General features: G+C 54.1%; 5 protein-coding genes across 5 annotated transcripts; 4 read left to right on the top strand and 1 right to left on the bottom strand.

Moving 5' to 3' along the window:
- Positions 1 to 1,266: 1,266 nt before the first annotated feature.
- J4E84_003091 (uncharacterized protein) lies at positions 1,267 to 2,918 on the bottom strand (the record flags this gene model as incomplete). The annotated part of the gene is made up of 2 exons (XM_049385709.1): positions 1,267 to 1,939; positions 1,987 to 2,918. The coding sequence occupies 2 exons, from the start codon at positions 2,916 to 2,918 to the stop codon at positions 1,267 to 1,269; spliced, it is 1,605 nt and encodes a 534-aa protein (XP_049246586.1).
- A 591-nt stretch (positions 2,919 to 3,509) lies between these two features.
- On the top strand, positions 3,510 to 7,556 carry J4E84_003092 (uncharacterized protein; the record flags this gene model as incomplete). The annotated part of the gene is made up of 4 exons (XM_049385710.1): positions 3,510 to 3,540; positions 3,592 to 6,716; positions 6,765 to 7,478; positions 7,533 to 7,556. The coding sequence occupies 4 exons, from the start codon at positions 3,510 to 3,512 to the stop codon at positions 7,554 to 7,556; spliced, it is 3,894 nt and encodes a 1,297-aa protein (XP_049246587.1).
- Positions 7,557 to 8,013: 457 nt separating this feature from the next.
- J4E84_003093 (uncharacterized protein) lies at positions 8,014 to 10,010 on the top strand (the record flags this gene model as incomplete). Its single annotated transcript, XM_049385711.1, has 5 exons — positions 8,014 to 8,256; positions 8,334 to 8,576; positions 8,641 to 8,747; positions 8,809 to 8,895; positions 8,960 to 10,010. The coding sequence occupies 5 exons, from the start codon at positions 8,014 to 8,016 to the stop codon at positions 10,008 to 10,010; spliced, it is 1,731 nt and encodes a 576-aa protein (XP_049246588.1).
- Positions 10,011 to 12,573: 2,563 nt separating this feature from the next.
- J4E84_003094 (uncharacterized protein) lies at positions 12,574 to 13,260 on the top strand (the record flags this gene model as incomplete). Its single annotated transcript, XM_049385712.1, has 1 exon — positions 12,574 to 13,260. The coding sequence occupies one exon, from the start codon at positions 12,574 to 12,576 to the stop codon at positions 13,258 to 13,260; it is 687 nt and encodes a 228-aa protein (XP_049246589.1).
- A 1,217-nt stretch (positions 13,261 to 14,477) lies between these two features.
- J4E84_003095 (uncharacterized protein) lies at positions 14,478 to 15,302 on the top strand (the record flags this gene model as incomplete). The annotated part of the gene is made up of 1 exon (XM_049385713.1): positions 14,478 to 15,302. The coding sequence occupies one exon, from the start codon at positions 14,478 to 14,480 to the stop codon at positions 15,300 to 15,302; it is 825 nt and encodes a 274-aa protein (XP_049246590.1).
- Positions 15,303 to 15,683: the final 381 nt, after the last annotated feature.

Genomic DNA, 15,683 nt, shown 5'->3' on the forward strand with positions numbered 1-15,683 from the left:
GAGTGGAAGTGGTGAACGAGGCTTTTAGACGCGGAGAACGTGTGCTGTGAAAGAAAGGCCAGCCACTTCCGAAACGGCAGACTTCAAGTAGTGACCAGCATCTCCGACTCCTCGAGTAGATAAAAGAATGAAAAGTTCTTCCTGTGGCAGATGTTCTCGAACCGCAACCCAACAACATCCACCCACCCAAAGCAAGACACCAACACACCAAACATGCCATCACCATCTCGCCTCCAAACCTCCATCGAGGATGCCACCACCAACACCATCAACGCCGCTATTGCGAAGAGACAGACACGAGAAGCCGAAGCCGAAGCCCAAACCGCGGCACGTGCCCAAGCCCAAGCTGCGCGGAACGCTCAAACACAAGCTGCGATAGCGGCTCAAGCTTATGCGTATGCTCAGGCTCAAGCACAACTCGCAGAACAAGCCGCAGAACATGCGCTAGCCGCAACACAAGCCGCTATAGCAGCAACCCAGCACGCCCGGGAAATCCGAGAAGAATTCCAATACACTATGCGAACCATGCGGCGGCAGGCACTCGGAATGACCAGTGATGTAGAGAGACGGGTAGAGAGACGGGGACGAGAAGAGACCTGGAATGCGTTCCAAGCTCTAGTTCGGCGACTTGAAGACCAGCGTGGACACCGCGGTGAGACAAGGGGTGAAGAGCAAGAGCCTCGTCCTTCGCCTCCACCCGCTGCGGAAGAGTACCACCATTGCGACTTTGACCATTGCAATGGTCTTTGTACGTATCTTAAAGACTGAAGGCGCGTGTGGGGATCGAGCTTTCGAGTACGGACACCATTGCTGGCGAGACGAATAGAATACCTAGGCCGTCAAGAACGAGATATTCTGGTGTGATGGGACAAGATACAATAATCCTGTATAGATAGCCAAATGGATGCTGTGTTGTTAGTATATGTTTGGTACAAAGAAGGACGGTAGTAGCGTATATAAAGATGTTGTGAAATATCGGACCAAATTATTGATAGAAGCTTGAGTATTAGGAGTAAGCTATAATCGAGAATGACAAGACTTAGCGAAGGAAAGGGGGTATATCAACCAACCAACCAGTCTAGGCAATGCGACAAATCAAACGCGCGCAGATGCAACCCTCAAACGCAAGTACAGAAAGCAAACTACTTGGAGCAAATCAAACGCCTAGATCGTCTCATTCTGGAATCGTGTAGACGGTACGTAAAACAGGAGTTGCGCAGTTACATGGTCGTCGTGAATCTGTTAATAAAAAGGCCTGTTAGCAAGCTACTTTCTCTCTCTTGTCTCTCCATCCACAGGCTTGACGCTTGTGCTGCCTTCGAGAGGAGGAATGTAACCTAGTTGCTTCTCGTTGCCTCCTTCCATTGGCGTAAAGGGCGTGAAACCGCCTTCAGGCGACGCCTGCCACTTTGCCATGTCCTTCTTCAGTTGTTCCAGCTCCTTCTGGAAGCGGTTGCCGAAGACGTCGATGTAAAAGGTTGCGCCGTTGTAGACACTCCAGATGAAGACAAAGGTGAGGAACAAACCACTCGGCCAGCGGTACCAAAACCAGACGGGGCAGGGTAGCATGGTGACGACAGCATAGCTGTATTGAATGAACATGAAGGCAGGCTCTTGCATGAAGTCGGGCAGCGAGAGGACTATCTTGCCGATCCAGGTTTTGGCGTACGACTTGCGCAACCATGTGAAGCTAGTAGGTCGGCCTGCGGCAATCTTATCGCGGCGACGTACTGTGATGAGGAGGTGGTAGGCGACCTGCCAGACAGCATATGGACAAGTGGCCCAGACCATCATTTGCAGTAGGTTGTAGTGGTGAGGCGAGGTTGGGTCGGAGTGGCGGATGTCGTAGATGGCGGGATATTTCTCTTGCTGGTATTCCGGGGGCAGCAAATGAACGAGGCAGTGCAGCGTGACGCAGGGCATAATGTGGATGAAGAGACTAGGCAGATTAGTAGGTGGTTAATGTTAGAGGAATGCGCTCCTTACCTGACGACCTTGTCCATGCTGTGGAAGACTAGCGAGTTACGCCACATGACAATAGCGACGGCATTGTTTCCCATACAGAGGCAGTATGTCGCGATGAACAGGCGCTTAGACTGCGGGAAAACCCACACACTCAGAACCAGTAGTATGTTGACAAAGTAGCACAGATCGGCCAGGAAGTAGTGATAGCCCTTCTTGTGGTAGGTCATGAAGCGGATGGGCATGAAGTAGAGCAGCTGAGCCGTGTACCAGTGTGGGAACAGGTCAGGGTGGCAGCCCACCAGGTATCCAGAGACGAAGATGTTCATGACGGCGGCGATGAACGAGGCCTTTTCGCGCGCAGTGACGGTGAGCGACTCGTTCCAGCGGCGGTTCAGGCGGTCGACCGAATGGCGCATGCGTCTCTTGTACTTCTCAAGCTGCTCTGCTTCCGACGGCACTCTGCGCCGCCATTCTTCCACAACGCGGTCTTTTGTGATGCCCCGGTTCTTGGCCTGGTTCTTGATCTTCTCTGTCTGGGAGGCGATGGAGCTCTGGATCTTCTCGATACGCTGCGATAGGGCGAGGTTCTCGACGAAGTCGAACATGGTGAGCTTTTCGACGGGCGGGAAGAAGGCGGCATCTTCGACGTCGGAGTCATCGTGGTAGGAGCTGTTGGAGAACGAGGCAGAGCGTGAGAGGCCAGGGGTGGAAAGTGGTTGGTTTGCGGAGGATACAGGCCCGTCCAGCAGCGTAGAGTCGCCTGGAGTCGGACGGGCCGAAAGCTCAGAAACTCCCAGCTGCGGTTCCGACCTGGATTTGGGGATACCGCCTATATCTGCATCGTCGGGGGTCGCCATGGTGGGCAGTTCCTCTTGGACGATTTCGAGGCTAGAGGGGGTTCGGCGGTGGAGGGGTCTCTTGAAGGGACGCGGGGGGGAACCTGCAGCCGTCATGCCTGTTAGCTGCTGTATATCGCTGGGTCTGCCCCCGGTCCATGGCCGGAGCAGAGGCGGTATAACATAGAAGAGAGCGTACGGTGGGAAGGGGCGGCTTAGATCAGATCTAGTCAGACCCTATGCTCTCATGACAAGGCGAGTGATGTGCGGGGGTCGAGAATCGTGCTCCTCTCAGAACTTGGGGGCTTCTGGAGCAGAGGTCGTGGGTGAATGCAAGCTGGTGATTGGCAAGCTTCACAACGTCATCGCTGGCACCCGTGGCATGCGAGGTGGGAGAGGTCACGAGGGGAGGCGCGGTAGATAGAGGGTTCAGGAAGACGACGCAGGTTGCCCGAGACTGCAGCGAATATAGGAAAATGTAGGTAGACAAGCAGGGCCGGTGTCGAGCTCCCCTGCGTGCGGCCACGCTTTCGTCACTGCGGGCCACCATGCACGTCGAGCCACTAGCGCGCTTTGGCCGTCAACGCGACTACGCGCGACAACACGACGATTATCACGGGCAGCCCACCCCGCGACTCCAAACCCGCCCAACACGACCCTCCCACAGCGCAATCGCCATCTTAGGTGTCGCGCATCCCCACCGCCATCATGGGAAAGCTCGTGCGGCTCGAGATCTACAGTAGGCCCCCCGACGCGCAGTTGCTCGCATCCACAGACTAAACATGCGCAGACTTCAAGTCGTACCGCGGACGCCACACGCTCCTCTTCGGCGACTCGTACTTCACCTCCATCATCGGTCCCAATGGCTCGGGCAAGTCGAACAGCATGGACGCCATCTCCTTCGTCCTGGGAGTCCGGTCGTCCCATCTGCGATCCGAGAAGTTGAAGGACATGGTCTACCGCGGCAGGATTATCCAGGAAGCGAGAATCAACGCCGATGGCACCGTAACCGAAGCCGACGGCGATGCAAATGGCGACGCGAACGGCCAGTCCAATGGCGACACACAGGACAATGGCGACTCGCAAACCAGCTCACAGCGCAACGACCCCCAGAACGCCTGGGTCAAGGCCGTCTTCGAGGACGACGCTGAGCAGACGCACGAGTGGCAGCGCGCCATCACTAGCTCCGGCTCCAGCGAGTACCGAATCAACAACCGCATCGTCACCCAGAAGCAGTACGGCGAGGCGCTGGAGGAGCACAGCATCTTGGTCAAAGCGCGGAATTTCCTTGTCTTCCAGGGAGACGTGGAGAAGCTGGCGACGACCGCGCCCGAGCAGCTGACACTACAGGTCGAGCGCATCTCTGGCAGTCTCGAGCAAAAGGCCGAATACGACCGCCTCAAGGAAGAGTCCGAAAACGCCACCGAAGACAACGCGAAACATCTGCACGAGCGTCGCGGCATCAACGGAGAGCTCAAGACATATCAGGAGCAAAAGGCCGAAGCCGACGAATACGAGAAGAAGCTCGCCGAGCGCGACGAAGCTGTTGTCACAAAGAACCTGTGGAAGCTCTACCTGGACCAGCAGATTATGGAGAAGGCGCGGAACAAGATCGCCAGCCACCAGGAAGAGCTCAAGGAACACAAGCGCAGCGTCGAGAAGTACCACCAGCGCCACGAGGCGGAGAGGCAGGCCGAGGCCAAGATCAGACGAGATCTGACCAAGACTGACCGCAACACCAAGGCCAAGGAGAAGGAGATCGAGGACGCCTCCAACGAGCTCGCGCCTATCGAAGAGAAGATCCGTCTTTCCAACGAGACCCGCCGAAAATACGAGAGCAGACTCGACGAGCTCCGGAAGAAGCGCGACGCTGAGAAGAAAGCTGTCGAGAAGTGCCAGAAGGACCTCGATCTGGTCCAAAAGGCCGAGAAGAAGTGGGAGGATGACTTCAAGGCGGCTGCCCAGAACCAGGGCCGCGAGCTTTCCGAGCAGGACCTCCAAGAATACGGCCGGCTACGCAGCGACGTTACGAAGCGGACCCACGGAGACCAGATGCAGATAGACAAGCTCAAGCGCGAAGTCGAGACCGACCGGGACCATGTCAAGAACCTCCAGCAGAGCGTCGACAACCACGAGAAGGCTGTCGAGAGGCTGAATGCAGACATCAGCCAGCTCGAGGAGCGCCTGAAGGCTTCCAAGACGCAAGTCAAGGATCTGAAAAGCGCAAGGGCCGCCAAACAGCAGGAGCTTGACAGACTCCGCGCCGACCGAAAGCAGATCGAGATGCAATACTACGAGAAGAACCAGTTGCTACAGGAAGTTCTGAAGCAACTCAGCATCGTCGAAGGCAGCCGTCGAGAGTCAAGGAAGCAACAGGAGGCTCGCAGAACTATCGATCGCTTGAAGACTCGCTTTGGATCTGAGAAAGTGCACGGCCGATACAAGGATCTCATCACCCCCAAGATGCAGAAATACCGCAAGGCTATTGGACGAGTGCTCGGACACCAGATGGATACTGTCATTGTCGACACCGAAACCACCGCCAAGTCATGCATCGAATACCTGAAGGCAGAACGCATTGGTGTCATGTCTTTCAACCCACTAGACTCCATCCAGATTCAGGCGGTAGACCCCCAACTGAAGGGTATGCACGAAGGCATGCGACTTGCTATTGACTGTATCAACTATGAGCCCAAGCACGAGCGCGCTATGACTGCGGCATGTGGCAACACCATGATCTGTAACACAGAGAAGCTCGCGAAAGAGCTCAGGTACACAAGACGCATCGAAGTCAAGGCAGTCACCCTGGACGGTCGTGTAATCGGCAAAGGCGGTACACAGACGGGTGGTGAGCTTGACCGTGACGACGATTCAAGCGAGCAACAATGGGATGAGCGGTCCTACCAGGCGCTTCTGGACAAGAAGAACAGATATGAAGAAGAGCTCCGCGCGCTTCCCAAGCAAGATCGTCAGTACACCCAGGAACAGGCTCTCGAAGTCGAGTTGCTAGACCTACAGGAGCAAATTGCTCGAGCTGAAGAGGAAGCCCGGGCACTTGGTCGCAACATTGAGAGCGTCAAGAAGGAGCTGGCACATCACAAGAGCGAGTTGAAGAGCGTTCGACCCAACTACGAGAAGCAAGCACAACGGCTGCAGGACCGGGAAGAAGAACTCCAAACCTACCAAGATACAGTGAATCAGGTGAATGACCAGGTCTTCGCCGCATTCTGCCAACGACTCGGCTACGAGTCCATTCGCGACTACGAAGCTCAACAGGGTACTGTTCAGCAAGAAGCAGCAGAAAAGCGTCTCGAGTTCAGCAAACAGCGCAGCAGACTTCAGTATCTGATGAAGCAGGTCGATTCGTCAGCCCGAGGTGTTGAGGAACGTCTCAAGCAAGCCGAGGAGGAGATTAAGCGCAAGACTGCTGACATTACTGAGCTCGAAGCCAAGCGAGAAGAGCTGCAAAGCGCCCGGGACGTACTCCAAGCAGAGTTGGAAACGCTGCAGGATCAACGACAGCGGTTGGAAGAGAAACTCGCTGAACGTGTTGCAGCTGTGAAGGAAGCACGACGCACTCTAGACCAGCGTAACGAAAAGGTCAAGAATGTGCTGAAGGAGGTCGACCAGGAGGATGCAAAGATCAAGTCGAGCGCGACAAACCGTTACAATGTGCTCAAGGAGTGCCGTGTCAACGAGATCAAGATTCCACTCACGGAAGACTCTAAACCGCTGACGTCCCTACCCATGACTGATATGCCGCGGCCCGACGCGGACGCAGACGCTATGGACATTGACGAGGACCCTGATTCGACCCAGATACAGGCCGCGGAGGTGGACGACTATGGCATCGAAGTCGACTTTGAACAGCTCGACGACGAGCTGAAGACGGAGGTTGTTGAGATACTTGAGAGTGTAAGTTCCAGAGTTAACGTCTATATGATTTGTACTAATACCGCGCAGGAGGATGACCCAGATGAGCGCGTGCAATCTCAAGCTAGCAATCTGCTCAAGGCTGCTGAAGCTAAGTTGAATGATGTGATCACGAACCTCGAAACCGAAATCAACAAGGCTACACCCAACATGCGCGCTGCTGAACGTCTCGTTGCAACAGAAGCGCGTCTCAAAGCCGTCGACGAAGCATTCGCCGAGACGCGCAAGCGCGCCGCTGCTGCAAAGAAGGCTTTCGAAGAAGTCAAGACCAAGCGCTACGATCTCTTCATGAAGGCTTTCAACCATATTTCCGAGAACATTGGTGGTACTTACAAGGACCTGACCAAGTCGCCACAGTTCCCGCTTGGAGGACAGGCGTATCTCGATATGGAAGACAGCTCGGAGCCGTACCTCGCAGGTCTCAAATACCATGCCATGCCACCGCTCAAGCGTTTCCGCGACATGGAGCATCTATCTGGTGGCGAGAAGACGATTGCCGCGCTTGCTCTGCTGTTCGCCATTCACAGCTACCAGCCCTCGCCGTTCTTCGTCCTCGATGAGGTCGATGCAGCCTTGGACAACGTCAATGTCAGCAGAGTGGCCAAGTACGTCCGCGAGCATGCTAGCCCCGGTATGCAATTCATCGTTATCTCTTTGAAGGCAGGATTCTTCCAAGAGAGTGAGACGCTGGTGGGTGTCATGCGGGACCAGGGCAAGATGACGAGCAAGTACTTGAGTCTAGATGTAAGTTACTCCTTCCTCCAACTGACTATGCACTGTTCACTAATCTCATCACAGCTGAGGAAATACCAACCCGCTTAATTTGTCGGTGTACCACAATGAAATCGCTGCGATCAATGATAGCCGTTATGAAATGTGCATCTTATACCTTGTTACTGTTTTTATGCATGGTCCGGTCTGCGGAAGTGTCATAGTTACTGTAGTCTATTCTGTACATTAGCGACTCGACGTTTTCTGCAGCTGCATCCTCGTTATCTGTGAACGCGTTCGTGCCCAGGTGGTATCGCGACTTCCCGTGATCCATCCAACGACCTGCCTATCTGATCCAGCCCCACTACGCCCTACGGACATAACGCGGCTTATGAAAATTGTCCCAGCAACAACGCGTTGAAGCTTACCGATCATCGCCATGACAACTCTGAAGAGTCATACTTGCGCATCAAAGAGCTATAGCTAAAGCTCGCTTTCGCACCCCTCCATGTCTTGAGCAGTATCCAGCGTCTCGCCGTTGCATGCAAGCCATCCCGACCCCGCCGCAATGACGCCGAATCTCCCACGCGACGAGCATGTCCCTGCGCATGAAACCACCCCACTCCTACCCAACCCCACGAACGACGCGCAGACAAATGTCGTAGAAACTGGCATCGCTCCAGAAGGACTGCACGCAGAAGATGGAGGAGATATAGAACGACAAGTCAGCCATGGCGACGCGTTTAAACACCAGGGCCTGCCTGAAGTCAGGAAGAGGATGAAATATATATTTCCTGCTATTGCTATTGGTGTACGTAACCTTTCTTACCATTCCTTCATACTTTGTTGTTGCCCAAAAGCTCTCGGAACTGATGAGTGAACTGACAGGTTTTCCTCTCCTCCGCCGACCAAACCCTCGTAATAACCACCTACGGCACCATCGGCACAGATCTACACGCCCTGTCCTCTACCTCCTGGATTGCGACGGGGTATTTTCTTACACTTTCCGCCTTCCAGCCTCTCTACGGTAAACTCTCGGATATTTTCGGTAGGAAACAATGTCTGTTGTCTGCGTATTTGATCTTTGGGGCTGGCAGTGTGGGGTGTGGGCTTGCGAGGACCATCGGTGAGGTAAGTCGTACCTGTACGAAACGCACATGATATATACACTGACTTCGTATCCTCACTTTTGAAGTTGGTTGCTGCGAGGGCTTTTGCGGGGATTGGGGGTGGCGGCATGAGTGTGTGCACGAGTATTTTGTTGAGTGATATCGTGGGCTTGAGGGAGAGGGGGCAGTGGCAGTAAGTCTTTCCGTACGAAGTGCGTGTGACGCATACACTGACTTCACACACCCAAATTTAGGGGCTATGTCAACTTGGTCTACGCTTTTGGTGCTTCGGCTGGTGCGCCTCTTGGTGGGTTACTCGCGGATAGCATTGGATGGCGATGGTAAGTCCTGTCTGTACGAAATGCATGTGAGACGTGTACTGACTTCGTACCTCTACCTCTGCAGGGCATTCCTGGCGCAAGGTCCGATGTGCGCTGCGGCCTTCATTGCTGTGTCATTGGTGCTTGATCTCCCAGAGCAAGACCACTCGCACTGGAAAGAGAAGATCAAGAGGATAGACTTCCTAGGCGCGGTCATCCTGATCTTCGCCGTCTTCGGTTTACTTGTCGGTCTCGATCGCGGCTCCAACGTATCCTGGGGTAACCCCATCACCATCGTCGGTCTCGCATCTACGCCGCTGTTCGTCGTCTTCGTGCTAGTCGAGAAGTACGTCGCAAGTCATCCCTTCGCCCCAGGCCGGATCATCCTCAACAAGACGCTTTTCGCATGCTATCTTTGCAACTTCTTCTCTTTCGGGGGATGGTTGGCTGCCTTGTTCTTCATACCGCTTTATTGGCAGGTCATGGGCGACTACAGCGCTTCCAAAGCTGGACTGTTCCTTGTCCCTTCCATCATCTTTGGTGTTAGCGGCTCGCTTTTCAGCGGCTTTTACATGAGGCGTACAGCGAAGTACTACTGGATCACCGTCATGGCGTATACGAACCTCACGATCGGGCTCTCATTCATCCTCCTATTCGCTGGCCTATTAACCGAGAGCTTACCCGCGATGGTGGTGGCTACATGCATATGCTCTTTTAGCAATGGCACAGGAGTAACGACGACACTCATCGGCCTCATCGCGAATGCCTCCCACACCGACCAAGCCGTTGCCACCGCTTGTTCCTACCTTTTCCGCTCTCTCGGGTCAGTCTTCGGTGTTTCCATGTGCGCTACGGCGTTTAATCAGACACTCCGCAAAGCTCTCCAGGAAAAGCTGCAGGGTGACGATGCGGCTGAGATTGCGGAGCGTGTCAGGGCTGGATTGGCTTACTACAGGGGTCTGGATCCGGCACTCAAGAGCATCGTCCGGGAGTGTTACGGAAGGGCGACTAGGGCCGCATTGTGTGTAGGCATTGTGCTTGTTGCAGGGAGCGCCATCTTTGCGTGGTTTATCAAAGAGAAGAGCCTCGAAGATAGCAAGAGCAGGAGTGTTGAGCCGGAGGAACCTGCAGAGTGAGGCAAGGTTCTGGGAGTCGGAGGCTTCCGAGAGCGTCACTGGGATGGCAACAATCTGTCTCTGCTCGTCTTCGGGGGAGCTAGACGATGCAACTAAACGCAAATCTATACCGTCCCTGGCAGATTTTGAGGTGGTAGAAGAGGCATGTGGTACATCCTCGGTGTCTTTGAAGGTGTCGGGATCTGGCTGTCCTAGACTCACCGCTCGTGCTGGGCAAGCATGACTATGTATCGCAGTAGTGTGTCCATTACACGACAGTGTCTTAGAAATCAACAGACGGATATTCGAGGCTGACATGCTGGTCGTGTAAATATGATAGCTTAGTCGCACTCCTTGGCTGTGCTCTCTGGTGTATTAGCTGACTGTATCTGTACTAGGTGAACGTTTTACCAACGCCGACAGCGGGTGACCCTTAATTGCATACTAGATCTTCCAGTCACAAACTTAATGCTGTATTCATTCTGCATGTAAATTCGTATGGATATTACGACTTCCGGTGTCTGACCCCGATGTTGTGAGGCCGGCAGCACGAGCATCCAGCGCTAGTACCGCGCTAAGCCGGCGATGATCGAGAGCCTGCCACGATCCCAACCCCTAGTCACACTGTTACTCTCGCACCCGATCACACGATGGCGCCCAAAACAGAGCCGCGATCCAAAAAGGACCGTTCTCATCCATACCTGAGCAGCATCGTCGCGGGAGGCGCATACATAGCTTGATCGCGTTTTGCGCTTTTGCTCGCGCCCGATGACGTGTTCCGACACCGCATTCTCCAAGCGCAACCAGTGCGTCCCAATGCACGCTCTCGAGCGACATGCACGATACAGTCACTTCAATAGTTTGCGACTCCCCAGACCGCTCCCACCCTACATCATGTTGCATGTAGGTAAAAATTCAGAAACGTCGAGACCGTGGGCAAAACCCACCCGTACAATGGACCCGTTTGAGTATGACACAAGGCGTTATACCCGCATTTGGGTCTTATCATCTCCACCGCGACCCAGAGAAGTAATACGACGCATCCACCCCGCGCACTGGCACTAAAGTCACACCCACTATTCCCATCGGCGTGGCGCTACGTTTGGAGAATGACGTCAAGCTCCATGCGGGCACGTTCCTGGCGCGGCCCGTAGCGGTGGATGTTCCAATCAAAGGTGCGCTCAGCACCAATGGCGCCCTGCCAGCTGTCCAAGCCATCATCAAGCATGAGGCGATTCATAACAAAGTAGGGCTTGAGTGGGGAAGCAATCCGTTGCGGAGCTTATTCAAAGGGGTCTGTGGGTTGGAGAGCGTGGGACGTTTTGTATAGGTAACAGAGGACCCCTATGTGGTGGTGCCTAGAACGTGACTTCTTAGGCTTCAGCTCTTAGTTTTAAACTACTTTAGTTTCGCTACGCTCAGCTCCCCTTTCGACTGCGAGTCAGGTTTGTTTCTGTCTTATACATATCAGGGAAGTACGGTGCGGCAGGAAGCAGGAACCGGAACGACAACAAGTAAAAAACAGCAAAGTCTGATCATGAGCGTCGCTGTCATAGTAAGCACACCTCCTATTCGGCCCGTATATATGCAAGCAAGGCATGTTGTTCGATGAATGGGCGTACTGACGACCGACCCCAGAACCCTCCCGATGATCCGGCGAATGTCGTGCAGTCGCTTGTGAACACACTCTTGGATGTCTTTGATGCCACGAGGGATCTCTACGGGACGCTCACGGCTAAAGAGCAAAGAGACTATGAACAAAACCTGCGCAGCAAAGGATACCCTGCTTCAAGACGGATCGAGTATGTGAAGGATGACCGACTGGGTAGCGATGAGGCTATCGTGACGGACAAAGCTGTGGTCATGAGGCAGATGGATATCGGATGTGAAACTCTGGGGGCCGAGTTCGCCATGGGCGATGGTATGCATGCTATTCCTCTTCTGAACCCTATGAGACCCATCAGCTAACAAGTCACTACCAGTAACCGCGCATACAGCCCTCCAGTCACAGATCATTACCCTCCAAAGCGTGCTGGTCACCACATTCCTATACGGGCCCACATCAGGCGACACCATCGCCCATCAGCTAGCCAACATCAATGCGGCATCCAGAGTAGCAGCTGCGACGTCGGTCGAGATATTGGCTGCGTTGCAGGAACGTCAACAGGATGAGAGGCCGCTTACACCGAGGTCGATGCACTCTTTTACGGCACGTTCGAGCCCGTCGCATGCGCCATCACAAGCAATGACCCTCCATACATCGCATGCGCCTTCACATGTATCGTCACATCATACCTCGCGCCCGCCTTCGCATGCGCCATCCCACCATACTTCTCATGCGCCGTCACACGTGTCATCTCACCATACCTCCCATGCGCCATCGCATGTACCGTCACACGTGACATCCCGTACGCGATCTCGTGCGAAGTCTTTGACAGGATCCCAGGCACCGCCGTATGCGCCATCCCACATCATGTCCCAGGCACCTTCGCATGCGCCTTCGCACATGCAATCACATGCACCATCGCGCGCGTTGACACTGCCTCAGTCTGGTGCTAGTATGAGTTCAGCATCCACAGCTCTGATGAAGTATCCGGAACCACGATCCCGGAGTTCACACGTGCGAAGTAGCAGCCCTGTCAACACAACAGTGCTCGCATGGCGAGACAATGTCGAGCCAGAACAATCCGTCACCGACGCCACCTCCGTAACCGGAACTACCATGATCTCAAGTTCCAACAACCTATACTGCGTATACGCATACGACCTCCAACGGAACCCAACCCAACAACTTGCCACCAGCATAACATCAGACCGGGACCCCTACTGCCCACACTGCAGAGGCGAACTCCACCTCTCACCAGGAAAAGCATGGGAAATCTCCAAATGGGCCGACGACACAGAACGTACCTTCCAAGTTCAGAACCGCTTCGTCGTCAAGTGTCATCGTGATGGTCCCGACGGCCAATATTGCTGCGTGATTTGCTCCAAGTACGCGGACTCGGATACCATCTGCGGCGACGTCAAGGCTCTTATCAAGCATCTCTCGGATGATCACGATACCCGGCAGCTCAAGCATGAGGAGGATATTGTGGAGGTGATCGAGCAGCCGGGTAGTCGGAGGGACAGCGGCATTGGATATTCTACTTCGGTGAGAAGCAAGGGGAGTCGGAGGAGTGCTAGTCTCGCTGAGGGCGGACGGAGACGAAAGAGTCTGTCTGGGTATGACCGAGAGGCAGACTCATTTGATGGCAGGTTCTCGAGGAGGTAGTCGCATGTTTTGCGAGTCGGTGTTCTGGTAGATTGATGGGTAGTGCGGCATTGCTTGGGTCTTTCTTTGTTCTCTTTGTGGTTCGCTTGGGTTTGTACTACCACCATCACCTCTTTTAGTACGAAAAATACGTTCCTCATTTCTTATCATCATCCTTCCTCTTGCGATTAGCTTAGCATACGCATTACCATTTTGTACAATTGCCTCATCCCACAACCTTCGTCGCGAAGAACCAAGATACAACTATACAGTTCCAATTAGCCTACCACTCTTCAATATGTATCCCCTGTCCCCTCGCTCCCCATTACCCCATCCGTCACCCCGCCCCATCAGCCATCCATCCCTCGCGCACCAGTCAAACCCCCTCCCGCGTATATGCTCACGCAGTCCTTACCACAAACCCACCAGTCCATATTCCATGCATGAACACATGCAGCGCTACCCAAAACATACATGCCGACCACATCCAAAACGGACAATGCACGTTTCCCGCAATCAACGGTTTGTGCGAATACCTACTCGATGCGGTAACTTCAGGATGAGATACTGGTTGCAGTGGGACCGAGTCGACCCGAGTGTGAGGTTCTGCGCAGAAGCGGGCGCACGGCAGTATGCGCGCGCGTGTGTAATGTGTGGGTAATATCTTGATTGTGAGGTTTGGGGAGGATTTACCATTGTCTGTTTTGGGACTAGGGTGATTGGTGTTTTGGTGGGTGGCTGGGGTGGGAGCTAGGGGTAGATGGGGTCAGGTTGTACTGTGAGACTCATGCTAGGTACGCGATGTGCCTTGTACACATTCTGGTAATGCGCGACTTGGCCTTTGAGATGTTGGAGTAGATGGTGGAGGTATGGAGGTGGCCGATCGAATGGGTGACTAAGCAATGGTACCGAGATGGCCGATGCTCGGACTTGGAGATACCCTGGGGCCGCCTGTTAACCATCCCCTCCATTGTCACCCCATCCTGGCTCTCGAACGTGTATACGAAAAGCCAGAGTGCTTTGACACCGACTTCGGAGTATGAGATACTTGTACACGTTATTTCCGACTGCACACGCGTTATGTCCAACTAACTCCGCGACTAACACAGGCTGCAGGAACGACTGTTCGTATAACAACGCTCTGATTCTCCGTTGCTTGAGTTACACACTACACCCTCAATTGACTACTACTCACTAGAGCTTCAATACGATTACCACGATTACCTCAATTAGCAACGATGTCAGGACCATACCTTCACGGCCATCACGCATCCGTCCTCCGCTCCCACAGCTGGCGTACTGTCGAGAACTCATGTCCACACCTCCTCCCCTACCTCAACAACCCTTCACTCAAGATCCTCGACGTGGGCTGCGGCCCGGGAACTATCAGCGTCGACCTTGCTGCGCGCGTCCCACAAGGCTTCGTCTATGCCATCGATCCCTCCACCGAAGTCATCGAGAAGGCGCGAAAACACGCGGAGGAAAAGGGCATCACAAACATACGGTTCGAGGCTGGGGATATACATGAATGGAACAAGCTCGATGGTGCAGAAGAGGCTGGCTTCGATATTGTACATGCGCATCAAGTGCTGCAGCATCTACAAGACCCACTGGGTGCGATGAAGGAAATGAAGCGCTTGACCAAGCCAGGCGGCATCGTCGCAGTCCGAGAGTGCAACTACAGTGCCATGGACTGGTATCCAGAGCATCCAGGAATGCAAAAGTGGAAGGAACTATACATCAAGATTGCGTTTGGGCTCAAGGCACATCCGAACATGGGCAGGTACGTGCATGCGATAGCCTTGCAAGCCGGTTTCCCAAGAAGCGACATCGAGGCTAGCGTAGCCGCCTGGACATTCAGCACACCGGAAGAGCGACAGTGGTGGTGCGGACTCTGGGCCGATCGAACGGTGCAAAGCGACTACAAACAGCGGGCTCTGGACAGTGGATATGCGACGGAGCAGGATCTGGAAGAGATCGCTGCGACATGGCGAGAAATGGAAACGAAGGAAGATGGCTGGTTCGCTGTTATCAACGGACAGGTCATCTGCCATGTTAGGTAGGGTCTATAGGTAATAATCAGAAGCACGCCTAGAGTTTCTTGTCGGCCTTTCCTCCCATCAAATGATGGGTATGGGACCCATGCCTCGAGGTCCTCGGGCTTTCTCAACCTACTCCACTTACTTGCTTCCTATCGGGCGGAGCCGTCTTCCTTGCCGCCCGTATGGCGAAACAGCTATCCCACGCGTCTCACTTACCTCCAATCGCGAGGTCCACCGCATTTACCGCGTGCCAGTCATCTGACGGCATATGCACTAGCCGCCTCGGCCTGAAGTAGCTGCCTGGCCCTGCAGAAGCTCTGTATATCAACCCCACTTTACCCCTCCAACTTCTATCATCTATCAGCAATCTACTACTGCACAACATCGCAACATTACATTCCA

Source organism: Alternaria hordeiaustralica, assembly GCF_023758085.1.
Source record: "Alternaria hordeiaustralica strain BMP 2776 chromosome Unknown scaffold_4, whole genome shotgun sequence".
In the NCBI taxonomy this organism is placed as follows: Eukaryota; Fungi; Ascomycota; class Dothideomycetes; order Pleosporales; family Pleosporaceae; genus Alternaria; species Alternaria hordeiaustralica.